Below are 18,201 nucleotides of genomic sequence, written 5' to 3'. Positions count from 1 at the left end.
TTCATCAAGTGCTCATGAATAGTCAGCATCAGCATGGACGGTGCTTTCCTTTGAGAAGCCAGCGTGTCCAAAACACCGCATGATCAAAGTGGGTTCCACTTGCTTCCATGCATACACAATAAGACATTTGTCCCTGAGGAGGTCGATGGAGTACTCCTTGGCGTTGTCGTAGCATAAGAGGATCCGCTTGAACAGGTGGTGGCGGTAAATCTTCCTCGTGTGGTGAATGACGCCTTGGTCCATTGGCTGCAAGATTGACTTGGTGTTTGGAGGAAGAAATACCTTCCTGATAGCTTTCAAGTAGGGGATGTCACTATGTGCCGGGCAATTATCAACATTCCTGCCTGTGGCCGCGAACTTGCGGTCAAGCTGTGGAACGTAATCTTCAAGTATTGCACCTGTGACCCAGGCTTTCTTGTTGTGCCGGTAGAGGTTGCAGAGCCAAGTCGTTGGCTTTCTCCCGCAGTATTGCTCCATTGATGGGAAGGTGGGGTGCGTTTGCTTTCTGCAGCCAGCAAGGTAACGCTGATTCCACATCTTGGTGCGTGGGAGCCCGTACTTGCGACTGCTTCGAAGAATATGCCTTGCTGTAGGCTTCCAGTACCTTTAACTTGTTCTTCAATATTGTGGACAACGTCAAGAGGGGCACGCTGTTCCTTTCAGCCAAAACATGTGTTCTTACCTGCTTCGTGGATCAAGCAGAACTTCTGCTGCAGCGTAAAACTCTTATACTCTGGCATCTTCGCTCACTGGCACTTTTGCTCAGTTCAGAAAAAGAACATCACGCAGCTGCAACACCCCTAACCACCGCAAAAAAAAAAAAAAAAAAACCGGCGCAGACCGGCGTTGTGCGCACATACGCAGGCGATGTGTGAACGGTAGCCAGTGGCAGCGGCACGGAACATGCGCTGATGCTGCGACCGCTGTGATTGCGAGGAGCGTGTGGAATAGGGGACGAGAGCATGTGACAAAAACCGGTATGCTCGCTGCATGGCAGTGAAGCACATCTCTGCAGTCGTGTGTTTCGGCAGTACACGGTGTGTACCGTGGACTGGTTTTTGTGCTAGCAGTGCTACGGGTAGGGTGCTTCATCTATAAATAATCGCAATTGCTATGTAACGTTGCCTCGCGGCTCCGAATGGCTGTCATTTCGTTGGGTTTGCGGTGTAATGGGGATTGGGAATTGCCACATAGCACCCCAAATCTTCGAATTAACCGGGTTGGCCTAGGCCACTGGTTCGAATTGTCTGGTCAAATTTACATTGAAAGATACAGCACCGCAGAAAACATACGAATTAGCCGGGATTTCGAATGAACAGAGTTCGAATTAACGAGGTTTTACTGTATTAAAATGGACATTTTTGGCGGATTATCAGGGTCTGTTGTAATGAGAGTCGACTATGTAACCGGGGTTCCACTGTAATTATATCCTCTTCAATGCGACCAGTCCGAAATATGAGCCAAAAGCAGTCTGGCTTTCTGGCCCAGGAGGTGTTGACAAGCAGCTTAAAAATCGTAACCACATGATGTAAAGTAAAAAGACGAAAATCTGAAGGTGCTCGAAGGGGTCAAAATATAGTGTATTTGTGGAGTTGCCTGTTTGGGACATGCAGTGGACACATTGCACTGATGTGTTTCTGGTTTTCTCACGCTGTCAAAACCGCCGTGCATAGGATAAAAGCGATCAAAAACACATACAGTGGAATCTTGTTAAATCGAACGCACCTTATACGAACCTCTGGTTTATATGAACTGGTGCTGTGGTCCTGTCAAAATTATGTGAATTTCAATGTGTGAAAGTGCCCCGTAATTCGAACATACTCCACTGCCATCTGTGTAATACCAACTTATGTGGCGCTTCCAAACCGGCAGTGTGGGCGCGCGCCAGCTGCCACAAGCACCATATTTTGGCACATATAGCTTGCACTAAAAATTTTTAAAAAGTTTAACAATAAAGCTAAGGTGCAGGTTATATGTGAATTTTGCCTGGAGGTATGGCTTCATGGCAAGAAAAATGTTTAAATGCGGCTTTTGGAAATGAATTTGTCCGAGAAATGTATGTTTTTGAGGCCTTAATTTTGAAGTGCTGCAGATGTCACCCTTAGCTTCCAAGGAAGCATCATGTCTTGTTCAGAAACCGAATTCACTTGGCTGTATTATATTTTTGGCATTGAAATTGAGGATGAGTGCATGGGAGTCTAAAATATTTCTTGGCATTTGTACACTGAGGCAACGATGTGTGCAATCAGATGCTGGAAACACCTGAGTAGCTGTTGAAACATAACAGAGGTTGAGCAATGGTTGAGGACAGTTGTTGAACCAGGGATGTTATGGAAGCGAATTTTTCGACCATGGGACTTTTTTTGTTAAGGTGCCAACTGCTTTTCTAAGCAGCATTTATATATGTAACTCTCTCCCACCCAGGACGGGGAAGGAAAAATAAAGCAGGTGCACAGAGTAGGCATGTGTAGTGATAAGCAGGGGTTGCAGTAGGGGGCCGTTACTTCTGATAGCGAGGTGTACTAGTAGTGGGCTTTATTTATAGAACACAGTGGCTCCACTAACTCCACGAATAGTACTAACACACTACCAGATGTGTCTTCCAACTACAAGTGGTGACACTTGTGAGTGTATATATTCGTGCAATCAACAGTGCCGAACACTTCCTTGCCGGCCCAACCGAACGCTGCCTTGTTCCTCGGACTGCTACATGGTGTCAAAAATCTATATAACTGATGGGAGTGTGGGGCAGAGGAGGTCGGTTCTTCTGTGAAGTCGGCATGGACGAAAACAAACAAAATACTTTCTTCTAAGCAGCCATTTTCATTCGGGAGGCCCTAATTTCCCTAGAAAACAGGAAGTAAGGAGATTTGGACTTGAAAAAAAAGTTTCTGATAGAAAAAAGAAAGTGACCGGTTGTTACCCTGATGTTGTAGAAGTCCCCTCTAAACATTGACTCCAGTGACATCTCTTGTTCGATTAGTCTTGATCACTGAGCAGCTATGGTTAAGATTTTGAGGCGGTAGGTGCTACCTGTTCTTATAAAACAGCCTTGTATTTTCAGAGGAGCAGTCGAGTCATACTGGCGCCAAGGTGGCCAGAGGATCGGACGCCCTGTCACTGCTTCACAACCCAGAGACGAGAACACAGTTCTTCAATGAGATTGAGGAGGTGCGTGATGACCTCTGCGAGATGATACTGCTCACCTTGGTTTGACCATTTTCACTCTATTCAGCGGCACTGTCATGCATCAAGTGTGGACGAATGGGGTGTTTGTAGGTATTTAACAAGCTGTTTGCTCTCAAGCTATGCTCCTATTTCGTGTGGAGCAGGGAAACAGTGGCTGCATCATACCGCTGCTTGGCATGGGGTTGCAACTTTAATTTTCAACCATTATTTGGGCATTCTAATGAAGTGTGACAAGTGAATATATTCACCATGTGCCGTGCTTTGTCTGTATGTCAAAGTTGCGTGGTCAGGTTTTATCTGGAACCTAGCGTTCTTGAATGTCACTTCCACCAAGATGTGGCTGCCGCGGCTCATTTTGTCTCAGTAACCTCGAGCTTAGCTGCACGAAATCATAGCCGCTAAGCCACTGTGGCAGACGAAGTGCCTGTCATTCTGGGATCTTGTTGAAAAAGCAGTTTGTCTCTCTTGGGCAGCATACGCAATGGCGAGCCTCGGAGGTCATGCAATGGTGGTGAATGGTCACTTCGGCTGTGCAGTGGCTTTCGAATCAGTTGTACGGTGCTTTATTTTATTGCGATAGCAATTACGTGGACACTCCAGTTGCATTTTTGCCATTGCTGCGATGTTCCATATAAAGTCCAAGGGCGATAACACCGTTGCCCGTGCATCGTATGCTGTTTGTGCAAATGAAAGCACGCGAGAGAAGCTGGAATTTGCGGCACAGTCTGGCGGCATGCATGAAGTAAAAAGTGGAGAGCAAACGCGCCGTCTGCCATCACTCGAAAGGCCGTGGTGGGGGTGAGGGTGGAGAGAGGGAAGGGGCTTTGTATTCCCGCAGCAACTGCATATTTCGCCACCGAAATATGCAAACTGATGATTGCGGCTCAATCTCGCGCGCCATATATATATCGAGGCAATGTGAGAGGGAGGGGGCGGCGGCTTCGACTCCACCAACAAGTGGGTATTTTAGATGGTCGCGTGCGCCGTATGTTGAAAGGGATCTGCAGTCTGCTGACACCTTTCTTTGTGCGTGCCGTGTTCTCGCCGCTGTTCTGTTGAAGTCATAGACAGCACAAAGGTCACTTCTCTCACTGCTGCTGCCGCACTTGCTCACACCAGCACTTTGACAGCGAGTGTCCGCACCCATCGAGTTTGATGTGTTCATGTTTGCTTGTGCACGCTGGCACCATGCTTGTTAATTCCATCGGTAAGCATATGTTTCATTGTTTATACGGCTGATAAAAGTACTAGCCGTACTTACTTCATGTAACTGTGTACTAATTTGCTATTGCAATCGATGCTTCGCCTTTCTGGCAAAACTGCAACCTTTTTTTTTAGCTTTGTGACTCGAGTCGCAAAAGCAACCTAATCAATCAGTAGTACAGGAGCAGGACATTGGAATACGCTGACGCTTATTTTCTATGGTCACAGCCGTGTGAGGAAACAGGGATGGGACCAATTGTGAGACACGTTAAAGGGACCCTGAAATGATATTGACGATTTTGTACAAACATACTGAGTCGTTAGAGTAGATACTTCTGATCTTTAATTGACGTATCTAAGTGCTTAATGAATAAAGGGAAAATCAGACATCCACCCGTTCGTAGCTATTGCTACAAAGGAAACCCATACGGGTTCCATGAAAGAAAAGCCTCATAATTGAAGAAAAATTCGTCCTGGTCCGGGACTCGAACCCGGGACCACCGCCTTTCCGGGGCTGCTGCTCTACCATCTGAGCTAACCAGGCGGCTAGCAGATGGCAGGGCGAAGTCGAATTTGTCGAGAACACGAAGCAAAGGCAAGAGTTTGACGTAATAGTTCTCTCCACCTTGTGGGTTTCCGCAGAAGTGGCAGTCACTTTGGCATACGCTAGAGAGGATGAATGCGAAAGCCTGCCCGCTCACAAGACATTCATTACATTACTTGAGATTTTAATTCTAATGTGTTGTTACTTTGTATCGTTTTCTCCCACCAAAAGTTGTGCGTTTGAGTGCTCTGATTAAGTCTACCTTAATTAACAGTGCCATAATAAAATTTGCACTGATTAACACCTAAGGTTGCAGGTTCGAGCACTGGAACTCTACCTTAGTTAACTGTGCCTTAATAAACTTCATCCTAATTGACACTAATGGCTGTAAGCTCAAGCACCATAATGAACTCTGCCATAATTAACTTCACCCTAATTAACACCAAAGGTAGTGGGTTCAACTCTCGACCTTCACGATGTCACTTGGAATCCAACTTGGAGATATAGCCAGTTTGCCCATATCTCGATTAGACTCTACCTAAGGTTGACGGTTTGACTCCCACCAAAGGTCATGGGTATGACTGTCTCAATTAACCCTATGTTCATTAACTACACAGGTTGTGGATTCGACTCCAACAAAAGGTCGGAGGTTTGACTAGTTTGAGTGCCTTACTTAACTTTAGCTTAATTAACACCAGGTGTTGTGGGTTTGACTCACCGAAAGGTCGTGTGTGTTAATTAAATTCACCTTAATTAACAGTGCAGGTAGTGGGTTTGGCTCCCACCAAAGGTAGTAGGTTCGTCTCCCTGTAAATTTTGGTGCCATGATGCTGGAAGGCGTGACACTAGACATCAGATTTTTCGTCCCGTGAGCCGTCTATATTGGCGAGCGAGTAAGATGAGTGTCTGCTTATTCTACCAACCTATGCTGGTCACCTCGACGTAGCATGGTGCCATGTGATGAATGACTTGCAAAACGGCTTGTCTTGTACCCATACCCAGCTGGAGTGCTTCCTGGCCCAGTGGCTGAGCGAGATGCAACTTGACGGGGATGCCCTCTCGGCCAGCGTGCTGCAGCAGGCACCCGCTGAGGTGCAGCTACAGACGCGCGAGTCGGTGCTCGCGCACTTGGCCACCGTACGGTCGTGCCTGTCCTCCCTGACGACGGTGCGCATGCAGCACCTGTACCAGCTGCACAGCTCGCCCAAGTAGGTCGCCCCTTGTGCTCGTATCATTGCCGGCTGTCGAGATCCACAAATAACACGACACAAAGAACACGAAACCGGATACACGGGCACTCCTGGCGTTCGTTGTGTTACTAACCTTTGGTAAAACATCGGTTGGAAGGGGAAGAGGGTAATCTGCGCAACAAGGTTGCAGCAATTCTTTTTTAGTTATACCGTGTCGCTAATTCCATCACGAAAGGTGCAGCAGTTGCCGAGTTAGCTAACACAGCTACCAATGTGAGTAGAAGTTCTGTGAACTGTTGGGGCCTACAACCGAGCTAGAACCGTAACTAAACTAAACTTTTATGTTTATGGCAATGCAACAACAGAAATAGAAGAATGTGTTGCACTGAGCCATCACATGGTATAAAAATGAAATCTGGTTTATTGATTGTTATTCAGTAGAAAAAAAATCTACAGAACCCATCTCGCAATGACTCGACAGTAATGCGTTTAGGATTGAAGAAATATAGCAGCACAACATATTGCCACCATCGAAACGAGTTACCGTATTTACTTGAATTTAATGCGCAGCTTTTTTCTGGTATAATGGGTCCTACAATTGCATGCGCGTTAGAATTGAGTATGACTCTAAATCTGCGCTACCATATCACCATTGGCATTACAAAAATGGCCACCTCGTATGCGCTTCTAGCCTAGCTGCCGTAGCTTCCTCCATGTGCATACCTCCATGTTGTACGTGTAACCAGGCGCTGGTTACACCTAGTCTACCACCTGTCTTCCCATTTTCTGCGTTTATTCAATCAGCAATCAGACTGAGAAGGCACGCCAAGTCCACCATGATGCTGATTTTAAAGGGCAAGTTATCATGTGCGCGGAGATGGACGGAAATCGGGCCGCATCACGGGCTTTCGAAGTTCCCGAAACTTGCGTGCGGGACTGGCACAAACAGAAGGAGAATGTTTTCGCCAGCAAAGCAACAAAGGAAGGCTTCAGTGGACCAAAGCAGGGCCACTTTGCCGAAATAGAAGAGCTGCTTGCGTACAAGAGCAGCGAGTGACACAGCGGCCTGTGACGACCGATCTGCTCAAAGTACGGGTGATGCAGATAGCCCTACAAAAAAGGCTAATGCGGAGTGACTTCAAAGCGAGCAGGTGCTGCCTATCAAATTTTATTAAAAGGCTTTTTTATCTTCAAAGGCGGGCAGGGATATGCCAAAAATTGCCCGAAGAATATGAAGAGAAGTTGCACAGTTTTCAGCGGTATGTTTTGAAACCGTGCCATAGAAACGGCTAGCACTTCAGACAGATTGGAAATGCTGATCAGACGCCGCTCTACTTTGACGTGCCTGCCACCACAACCGTTGAAAAGAAGGGGGCGAAGCAAGTGCGCATTTTGTCTTCGAGTCACGAGAAAACTAGTCACCGCAATGCTTTGTTGCTCTGCGGGTGGGCACAAGCTACCCCCATATCTTATCTTCAGACGAAAGACGCTCCCAAAAGGAATCGTGTTTCCGAGTGGCGTGATTGTGTGCGCATGTAAAAATGACCACGGACTTGGTCGTTGACTGGATTGATAACGTTTGACAGAAGAGACCCAGTGGCAAGTTGGGTCTGCATAGGATGCTTGTGCTCGACGCCTTCAGGTGCCACCTTGACCACCGCATCAAGGACAAGCTGGTTGCATGCAACACCGACCTTGTCGGGATACCCGACGGCATGACATTGCAGCTCCGGCCGATCGATGTTTGTTTGAACAAGCCAGTGAAAGGTAGAATTTGGGTGCTCTACACGGAATGGCTTGTCAGTGGCTGCCACGAATTCACGCCCGCCAATAAAATGAAGCGTGCCTCACTGCAGGACTTTGCTGGATGGTTGAAAGATGCATGGTGCACGATTGCATTTGCCATGGTCAACAAGGTCTTTAAAAAGTTTGAGATTTCGAATGCCATGGACGGCACCGAGGATGAAATGCTTTGGTCTGTTGATAGCGATAAGGAGTTGTCTGATAGCGATGATGAGTGATATCTATTACCCCATGTGACTTGTACCGGCGCAGTGAAAATCTTGGCGGCAAGGTATGCTGCTTCCATTTGTGTTTTTATGCATCGCAACTTTAGTGTATTAGGAATAAATCTTTTTTCCAAATGAAAGAAAATTGTATTTCTATATGAAAGGACGAGGTGTGCGGTATTGTACTCTTTCTTTTTTTTGGCTATGGAAAACAGGTGTGCGTTGCAATCTAGGTTATCATTTGTAAAATTTTTTTGGTCATGGAAAGCAGGTGCGCGTTACAATCGAGGGCGCGTTAGAATCAAGTAAATATAGTACGTTTGAGGTGTGTGGCAACAAGAATCCCGTTTTGCGCTTCCCTAAGAACACTCCACACCATCCAGTGGCACTGGAATAATGTCTGCGCGTGGTCTAGAATGTACAGCGCATCGATGCGTGTGAAAGCTGAGAAACGTGTCATGTGGCAACTGGGCTCCCCTTTTGCTCTTCCTTCTAGTCATGGTTCATCACCTGGTGGCACCGCTGAGTAGTCGGCTCGTGGCCTCCGAGACTAGAAGCGGGGCCCAATGGTGACTGCAAACGATGAGAATTGTTCTCTCGCTTGCCGCATACTCAGTGGCACATGCTCAGTGACGCAAGTTGGCGAGATGTTTATTGAAAAGCACTGCATGCCCAGTGCACTTGTGGCGCAGCCGACTAATGCATCAGCTTGCTTCCCTTGAGGAACTCTTGTGACGTCGATTCGACTCTGCTCAGCATCGAAGAAATCGGCCAGTACTTCTTAGCGCTTGTCCTATCTGGTCTTCTTCTTGTGTCCTTGTTTCTTGCGCTTTAAGTCTAGTATGAATTCTTACAAGCTTGCCCAAATTTCAGTTCATGTGGGATCTCTTTCGTCGTTGTAGAGCTGCACATACCCGGTGGCCATTGCCTAGTTAGCCAAGTTCGTGTCAGCGATGTTCATTGAAGCGCTCACACAAGCCTACTGGGAAATACCCATTGGGCCAAGTTGGCATCAAAAAGTTTCTGCAAACAGTGCTACCTACCCACTCCTGTATGACTTACGTCAGCGTGAAAGAGGTTAATTGAAAATTGGCACGTACATTAACATTGGCAAATACTCAGTGACCCAAGTTGGTTGGGTGGTTCGTTTCAAACCCTGTTACCTCAGCGCAGCAGCCTCATGCGCTACCCATTCGACCACGGACTACCCAGTGAACTAGGTAGGTGGGAAGACGGTTAGATACGAACAAACATAGACACAAACGTAAACAGATAAATAAGCAGCCCCGGAAAGTGCGTGAAGTGCCCTCAAAACATATTAAAGCTTGTCAAAATGCCTGCTCTAAAGGTGGCTGGCTTAGCGCTAGCCGCGTAAGTTATTGCATTAAGGGTGCTCGATTCTTGCCACTATTTTTCTCTCTAGTTCTAGAGTTTCTCTAGAGTTCTAACCTTTGTCTAACTTAAAAAATGTTATGATGTGTCAGGAGTGTCGTGGCAGCGCTTCTTTAATCTAACTTCCAGGTACGTCGACCGTTTGGTGGAGACGCTCCAGCAGAAGCTGTACCTGGCCGACAAGAACTTGCAGTCGCGAGAAGCTGTTGCCACTCGACGTCAGGAGGCGCTTGAAGAGCAGCGGCAGCTGCAGCCCAAGCTGGACCTCATCTTGGCCAAGATACGGCAGCTACAAAAGCAGGTCAGTGTGCATGACACATGGGTTACTCTCTCAAGTGGTGATAGCCGACATTTTGATTGACAGTGCAGCAGGGGTAGTCCTTTGAGAACACAATACAGTGAAAGCTCGTTAATTCGAACTTCAATAATTCGAATTTATGGATAATTCGAACTGTACGATTTGGTCCGGCCAAGCTCCACAGAAGTCTATGTATAAAAAAGTCCGTTAATTCGAATGCGAGAAGGTTCCCTCACGGATAATTCGAACTACGCTCGCCTGGCACACGGCCAGAGAAACGCGCCTACTGCCTACACACAAGGCTGTATTGCCTCCCAAACGGAGAAAACGGCGAGAGAAGGCAAAATAAAAAAAAAATCTAACCGACGCGGGGTCAGCCAGAAGGCAGCGGCGGCTGCCGCCTCTCCGTTCTATGTAACCTCCGAGACTTCTTGCCTGTTGCGAATCTCGGAGGCTTTGCAAATCTTGTACAGCTGCTAATGTTGTGCGGAGATGGCACGGCAAGCACCAAAACACAGTGAACCAAGTAGGTCGCAGCTGCGCTTGCACTCAAGAACCAACGAATCAGGGCCTTCGCCACCTTCACATGTTCAGTGTCTTTGTCTCGGCAGTCTTCATTGGTTGTGCACCTCTGTTTTCAGCTTAGGAGGTATCAGCCGTCGTGATTCATTGTGATGGTGTTAAGCCTCGGCTAACGTTCGTTTCGGTGGACATCGGCAGTGTGTCACAGTCGGACCCAGAGCTTCGACTTGAAGATGGCGTGTGCCCGCGGCACACGCCATCACTTTCTGATACGCCAAATTTCTGACATGCCCTACTGCTTCCAAATCGCAGTGTACTGTTGCTCTCCTTCACTTTCGTTAGTTCGAACTTTCGTTAATTCGAACTGAAGCGGCTTCCCCTTGCGGTTCGAATTAACGAGCTTTTACTGTACCAGCAACAGCAGATGTGAATATATGTGTGATAATGTAATATTAAGATTTGGCAGTTTGCTGTTTAACTTAATTATGTCAAGGCACATGTTGCAATTGCTGAATGGAAGCCAGGCCAAGCTTGAGGCACGTAGTAGTCATTACAGAAAATCCTAAGGCTAGTGCCAAGTTTCAGATGTACAGTTGGAGTAAAAAAGTTTACAGACCAGGGACTTGAGGAAAAGTTTAATTTCCAACCAGTTTGATGATCGTAAAACCATACAAGACTACTATGTTTGCATGTACCAGCACAGACTGGAAATATTCAGCTTTTTCTCAGATCTCGTTGTACACAAAAACATATTGCAAGCCTCAACGGAGGAAAAAGAAGTAGAAAAAGGACAGTGGCATTGCGGCCGCTCATATTGCGCTTCTGCTTTTCTTCTTGAAATGTTGCCGAGGTCAACGAGGTCCATCCCAGAGGTTCATGTCGTGAATTGGCAAAAAAGTGGGAGAGGGTGTAGCAGCAATACTCACACCCTCTCAATTCGAAAGCACCTGGTTGACTACTATCGTATGAGCCCAACCTGTCTGTATGACAAAGCAGGATTCTTGAGAAATGCCGGATTTACTTGCACAATGATAGCACGCCTGAATTTTGTCGTCAAAATGTGATTTTTTTTCTTGTGTAATGATCGTACCCCGAAGTTGCTGCAGCGATATTTCGTGTGCCAAGTCTAGCTAATGATGATCACGCTTACCATCTGTCGAATGCTGTTGAATGCTACGTGAACGACATACCAAGCGGTCTGCACGCACCGAACATTCTTAAGCAAACGCCCCATTTCATTCCTTTCATCACTTTCCGCACTTCCATGAAAAAAAAACAAGGCTACAACCAAACTTGCCTTGGCTTTACTATTTGTAGGCTTTATAATGGTTGTGGTCAACAACAACAACAAAAAAGGTGCCTTTTGATTCTTGTCTGTACTCAGGGCACGTAACAAATTGCGAGCGGCAACGATAGTAGCCATGTTTACACTGATACGTTGGAAGTGTACCCTGTTCATACGCCGACACGTGTAGCACAGCTAAGATATTCGCCCACCCTTAGCGGAAACGTGTCGTATTAAGATAGTGGTGAAGACAAATGCTGCAGTTTCCGCAGCATGCCCACCATGTGTTCCTATGTCGCTGGCAGCTAAGCGCTCCCATCTCTGTTTTTGTCCCCTCAAAGTGGACATGGCTACGTTATAGCTGCAAACTTGCCGATATTAACAATGTTATTCTTACTGAATCACGATTCAATGTACTCACGAGAAGAAGGAAAAATCGCGTTCGGTGCGTTCGGCTTGCTCCGCCACTCGCCATTTTTGTATTGGTGTCCCGTACTGTTACAACGGCAGCCGCCTGTTTGTTGACTTGTTACCATTCCTCAGCAAATGCGGGATGGAAAAACAATTTTTATTTTCGCGGGAAATTTCACTCGTGCAATGATTGCATTCCTGAATATGCGTCAATTTTTTTTAGCAAGAAAGAGCAATCATTATGCGAGTAAATGCAGTAGGTTGCACATTTTATGCAACCTACTTTTAGTCTTTGTTCAAATGAAGATTGATGAGCAGGTGGAGCAAAGGATCAGTATCAATTTTTTTTTCAAATTCGGCAGGAATGGTGCAGAAATACATCAGCTGTTGCAAAAGGCCTACTGAAAGGGTGCCCTGAGGGAGAGAACTGTTCCAAGTGAGCGCAGCATTTTTTTGGGAAGGTCATGCAAACTCCCAAGGATGATGCTAGATCAGCACATCTATCCACCTCGTGCAAAAATGAAAACATCAATGTATGTGTTATCTTGTGCTAGTGACAGCCGACTTACTGTTAAAATTGTGGAAGAAGCACTTGGCTTAGGAAAGTCATCTGTTCACTGGATTTCTTGCTGAAAATTTGAAAACCGTACAGATTTGCGCCATGATGGTGCCAAAGCTGCTGACTACTGAGCAAAAGTTGTGATAAAAAAAATGTTGCATTTTGTTCGGAAACTTCAGACGATGGCGAGGAATTCTTGCAAGGAGGAATTCATCACTCCATGTCACTGGGGAAGAGACATGGATTTATGAATATGACATGGAGCCGAAGTCACAGAGCAAGGAGCGGAAAAAGAAAGATGAGCCAAGGCCAAAAAAACAAAGCACGAAGGACAAAGCAAAAATCGAAGTAATTTTGACTGTATTTTTCACTGTCGTGGAACTGTGCACCATCAATTAGGTCAAGCTGCTGATGCAGCTTTCTACGAGGAGGTCCTGAAACTACTGAGATATCTTGTGCACTGTGTGAGACTAAATTTGTTAAGAGTGGGCCGCATTGGATTCTGCTCAACGATAATGCCCCTGCTCACTCTGCATTGCAAGCCTTTGACATGCAATTCCATCACTGTGCTGGAACCTCTGCTTGCAGAATTTAGCCCCCTACAACTTTTTGTTTGCGAAATGCAAACTGCTGCTCCGGTATCAACGTATTGGAGATGTGATGGCAATTAAAACAGAAACGGCATTACTGCTGAAGCGCTTAACAGAAGAGAATTTCCAAGGGTGTGTCCAGCAATGGAAAAAAGAGGTGGGATCAACGTATCGTGTCCAATGGGAAGTGTTTCAAAGTTGATCAAATCACGTATCTCAAGGTTCGTGATTTTTCTTCAAAACATACTGCACAAGCTTTTGGGACGGGCTTCGCACTAGGCATGAAGTGCGCACTACTAAAGTGCCTCCCGCCAGTGTAGCAGAAAGTGTAGGGATAGTGGAAAGTTCTTGCAGGACAGTGGGGTTGGGCCATTTGACTTCAACAGAAGATGCTGTTGTTGCTATATACTTTTTAAAATTTGCATACATCTGGCAGATATTTGCTTTTAAACAGAGGTGCAGCGTCCCCTCTGTGCGGGCCTCTGATTCATACACCCTAAAGGCAGTTTACGCCTGATGGGCTGTATCTTTGTCTCGCAACAATAGTCGTCATCTGTCTTGCTTGCATTTCCTTTTCTTAAAAACTTTGTGCTCCCAACTTTTCTGTCAAGAATGCTGTGTCACGCTGATAACATTCATGTTATTTCTGACCTGGAAGTACCGGGTGCACAGTGTTAAAGGAAGGAAAGACACATAAAATAGATTAATGTTATTGTTGTGGGATGAAGATATGCCTCAAAATGGTGTAAACTGTTTTTAGAGTGTAGCAAGGAGTAATGCCTGGCAGCACATGACCTCCTAGGCAGCCAATGTAGCTACATTAGAGCTTCCATTTACAGTGAGTGATCTCAATTGTAAATTTATAGAGGTCTTCTCAGTTGCATATTTATATGCAAGAACTAACTCATCTTCTGGAATGAGAAAAAGAAATGAGGAGAAGGTTCTGTTATAGTAATCTCGCAATTTATATTTATTCAGTGTCTACTTTTAGAGCTTTTCTTGGTTGCATATCCTAAATATATGTTTCCTATCCAACAAGGCAAGTTGCATCAGATGATTTGCTTTTTTTCTTCTTTTGTCTCCAAGGTGCAAGATGACATCTCAAAGAGGTACAAGGGCCGGCCCGTCAACATAATGGGAGGAATCAACGTCATGTGATGACCTCTGTTCTAGCAACACCTAGAGTACTTGCCAGGAGGCTGTTGACCACTGCAAGTGAATGGCCACCCATCCCTGATGGCTTGCTTGGTGACAACGACTTGACCCCCCCTGGCATGTCAGGCTTCCTGTTGGCTCACGTGAGCTAGAGGCATGTGTGAAGGGCTTCCTCCAGGACAAATAGTAAATAACAAAAGGTATGCCCGACACAGCCTAAGTAACTGTACACCCTTTAAAGTGTATGTTAACAGTACTCCCTTTAAAGGGTAACGTCTGCCCCAAAGGGTGTATATACAGAATGAGCACTACACCTGCTGAAAGGGTGTAATGTTCCCACATTGATACTTGTCGCTTGTGCACGTGCATTTCCTTTTTTTTTTAAAGCCTGATCATCTAACAGTGTGTAAAACAACAGATGAACATAGAAGAGACATACACGATGCTGCTTGTCTCTTGTATGTTTGCCTCTTGTTTTACATGCTTTAATTAGATGCTCATGAATGACCAACTACCCTGAATTTCCACTCTATTTAAGACCTTGTCAGGAAAACCGAGGGACGCTGAGGTACCATGGTGTTCCTGACAAGAAACACACAAGTTTGTTGGTGAGTATTACAGTGGCAAAATTACTCTTTAAAGGGTGTACAGTATTGAAGTGTGCATTTTGTAAGAGGAGACAGTTGCCGGGAGATCATGGAAATCGTACAGCTTCTCCCATGGTAGCAGCTGCCCTTTTTGAGTCACATTTGTGTGGTACGAATTTCCGACACATTTCCAGCATATACCTAACACATTTACATAGCGTTTTAAGCATGCTGTCACTTGGTTCTAGTGGGCTTTCTCACACTGAATGACATCCATGCTGTTACTTTGGTCAAAATGTGTGCCATTGTATGTAATGATTAACCATTATTGACCCAAAACATACATTGGCTGTGATTACAGCGTGGTCATCATACAGCATGAAATGGACATGCCGGCATCATGTGGCACAATGTCAAAAATTATTGTTAGAGTACACATCATGTGGTTGCCTCTTCATGAAGATGGTTGTTATTGCTGTCAGCATTTCTACATGCATATTACCTCCATAAATTTTTACTTATATCTGCCTGTGAATTTTCCCTGTAATATTATTTTGCAGTTAGATATATATATCAGTCTATTGACTCCACTGTTGTGTTTGCTCTGGAGAGTGGATTTAGTGGTGCAGGGTGCATCAATCTTATTTTCGAAGAGTGACTGGAATAAAGAAGTCAATGTGCAATTACCTATGCAAAGTACTGCTGGAAATGTAAGCAATCATATTAAAGTCAGCATGTGGTGCATGCATAAATGTTTTGCATAATTTGCTGTGGCATGTTACTGTTGGCATGTCCGAGTGAGTGTATCTGTGAACGTCTCTTTCACTGTTAACATTGCAGATATGAACTATTGCTGTACTCCCATGCCGTTACAAGCATGCTTGTAACACCTAAAAAATTTGTTACTATTTGGGATCACAGAGCAAGTTTATTCCTTGAGGAATTTGCTGAAATTGTATTGGCAAATGTGTTTAATGCTACATGATCAACTCGAGGAAAATTTGAGGTCTGGACTTGTCCTGTAACGGGGCACTGAATTTTTTCAGAGGGATCTCGGGCTTTTGTTGTTTCACATTGAAGCTTCAGACTTTGAATGTGATTGAAATAAACCTGAAAAGGAATTTCATTTTGAATGTGTGCCTTAGATAGGTGATTTATGCATGTGCACTTTAATTGAGAAGCTTCCACGGTAGCTTTCGTGCCAATTGTGGCAAAACTGTATGTTTCTGATAGAACTTCGTGCATACATGTGCATCATGGAACACTTGTGAACTCGTCCGTGTGAGCACATAACATCAGCTATAATAAAAGGAGAACCATTAGTTTTTATATAGGCCCTCTTATTAATATTTTAGCGATTGCATCAGCAATTAGGTACATTTGGAAATAAATAAAATCAGATTCGCATTGCATTGTTGACAATGCCTTACAAAAAAAAAGAAGATATGAGTGATAAATTTTACATCTTTTGTTGATGTAGTTAGATGCATTATTCTCTAACCAAAAATGGTCAATAAAAAATGGCTGTGGCTTAGGTAAGGTTAAGCCCAGGATGCGAAGCATACTAGCCTTTATTTTAGTTGTTGAACCACTGTTTAGCCTGGTGAACTGCTGTTGCTTGGCTATATTTGGTTCGGCTAGACGAAGAAACAACTCATGCATTACTTCTTTGCCTTCAAGAGTGGAACGCGACAGCGTTCCCGTCGACCCGCCAAGGGGTGTAAGACAATGGGCTACAGGGCAGCGACTACGCGTCCCGCATTGGACGCGGTGAGCGTCGAGCAAAGCAGCGTTCGGCGCGGCAACGAAATGTGCGCCTGAGCAAGAGACGCACGCCTTAGAAACAGCGCGTTTCTAAGGCAACACCGCATTCACTAGAGGCGCTTTTGTACCGCTTTGAAGCGTTGTACTCGTGGCTCAGTGGTAGCGTCTCCGTCCCACACTCCGGAGACCCTGGTTCGATTCCCACCCAGCCCGTCTTGCAAGAGTTGAGCCAAAGCCACTTCTCCTCTGTCGTGACGTCACGGTGTCACGTGATTTCATGGTCACCGCCGCGCCTGAGGAGCTGGGTTGAGCCCTCGTAATATGCTTCGCATAAAAACGAACCTTCACCATAGATGGAGTGTACACCTGGCATAAATCGTTGCCAGTGGCTTAAGTGCTTATGAGAAAGGGTTGCAGTTATTGTTGCCTTACAACTAGGGGTGTGCGAACACTTGAAATATCACTGAACCAAAGAGTAAATGTTTGAGGAATTCAACTCGCGAATCAACTATGTACTATTCGATTTTTTGAATATCAGACAGGAACAGAGAGAGAGAATAAATTTTATACAACAGAGCACACGAGTGTAGATAGCTCCTCCGCTCTGCAGTGGCTGGTCTCCTCAGTCCAGGAGTCCAGCAGCCTTAGCTGCCCTCTTCGCTTGGTTGACCGGGTTGAACTGGTCCGTCGAATCGGAGCTGAACAGCACAGCCTCCCATTGCCGTGTGGTGGCATGTGTTATGGGTGTAAGCTGTGGTGTGCTAGCGCTAGCCCATGCCATGTGGTAAAGTGTTGCACATTGATTGCTGTGTGGGAACTTACAGGAATACAGCGCAGGTTGTATGGCATGTTAGAGGCTCAAGTTTGGATATGTGTTTGTTTGGGGTTTCCGCCATATCATGGATTCCTCTCGTGTCAGCATTATAAGGTGGCGGTAGTGTTCTTTGTGAAAGGCGATAGTGTTATAAGATATGCGTGTAGGTTAACGGTTATTGGCTCGGGCCGGATCAGCTCGGTGTATCCCTCTCGCGGCTCCCAGTGTGCATATGGTCGGGTGTAGGCACGTGCCTGCTGCTGCATTAGGACTTGTGACCCAGAGTCCACGCAACTTGTATGTTGTGGGGGTCCACTCTGCGAGTGGCTAGGGCCACTAGCCTCACACAGCCGTTCTGTGGTTCTCCCAACCCGTAGCGGGTGTAATCGCAGCTACGTTGGGTTCAAACGAATAAGGCAACCAGGGGTGTCAACTTGAACAATGTTTATTGCTACGGGCAATAAGGAACACCAGCAGAAGGAAGTCCACTCTGTAATAAATAATAAATAGGCTTGCCTTGTTGCGTGGATAGTCGGGCAAATGAGGTCACTCATGCAGCAGGTATTCCTATCCGGCTGGTTAGAGGTAGGGTGTTGGGGAAACAGACGGTCTTCTCACAAAGGCTTCTCACCAGGGAGCAGCTCTGCTTCGGACTGTCTGACTCGTCAATTTCTGAGTGTTATAAAATA

At 45.7% G+C, this 18,201-nt stretch overlaps 1 protein-coding gene across 1 annotated transcript in view; it reads left to right on the top strand.

Annotated features, from left to right (window-relative positions):
* The window catches only part of LOC135919244 (CDK5 regulatory subunit-associated protein 3), a 33,739-nt gene extending 17,672 nt beyond the window's left edge, over positions 1-16,067 (top strand). Inside the window, exons 11-14 of the mRNA XM_065452949.2 lie at positions 3,065-3,171; positions 5,939-6,144; positions 9,657-9,828; positions 14,279-16,067. Coding sequence (XP_065309021.1) covers positions 3,065-3,171; positions 5,939-6,144; positions 9,657-9,828; positions 14,279-14,350 — 557 coding nt within the window. The 3' untranslated portion in view covers positions 14,351-16,067. The remainder of the gene's footprint in view (positions 1-3,064; positions 3,172-5,938; positions 6,145-9,656; positions 9,829-14,278) is intronic.
* The last annotated feature ends 2,134 nt before the right edge of the window (positions 16,068-18,201 follow it).

Source organism: Dermacentor albipictus, chromosome 4, assembly GCF_038994185.2.
Source record: "Dermacentor albipictus isolate Rhodes 1998 colony chromosome 4, USDA_Dalb.pri_finalv2, whole genome shotgun sequence".
NCBI lineage: Eukaryota > Metazoa > Arthropoda > Arachnida > Ixodida > Ixodidae > Dermacentor > Dermacentor albipictus.
The sequence above is the reverse complement of the archived record's forward strand: the minus strand, read 5'-3'. Positions and strand labels throughout refer to the sequence as shown.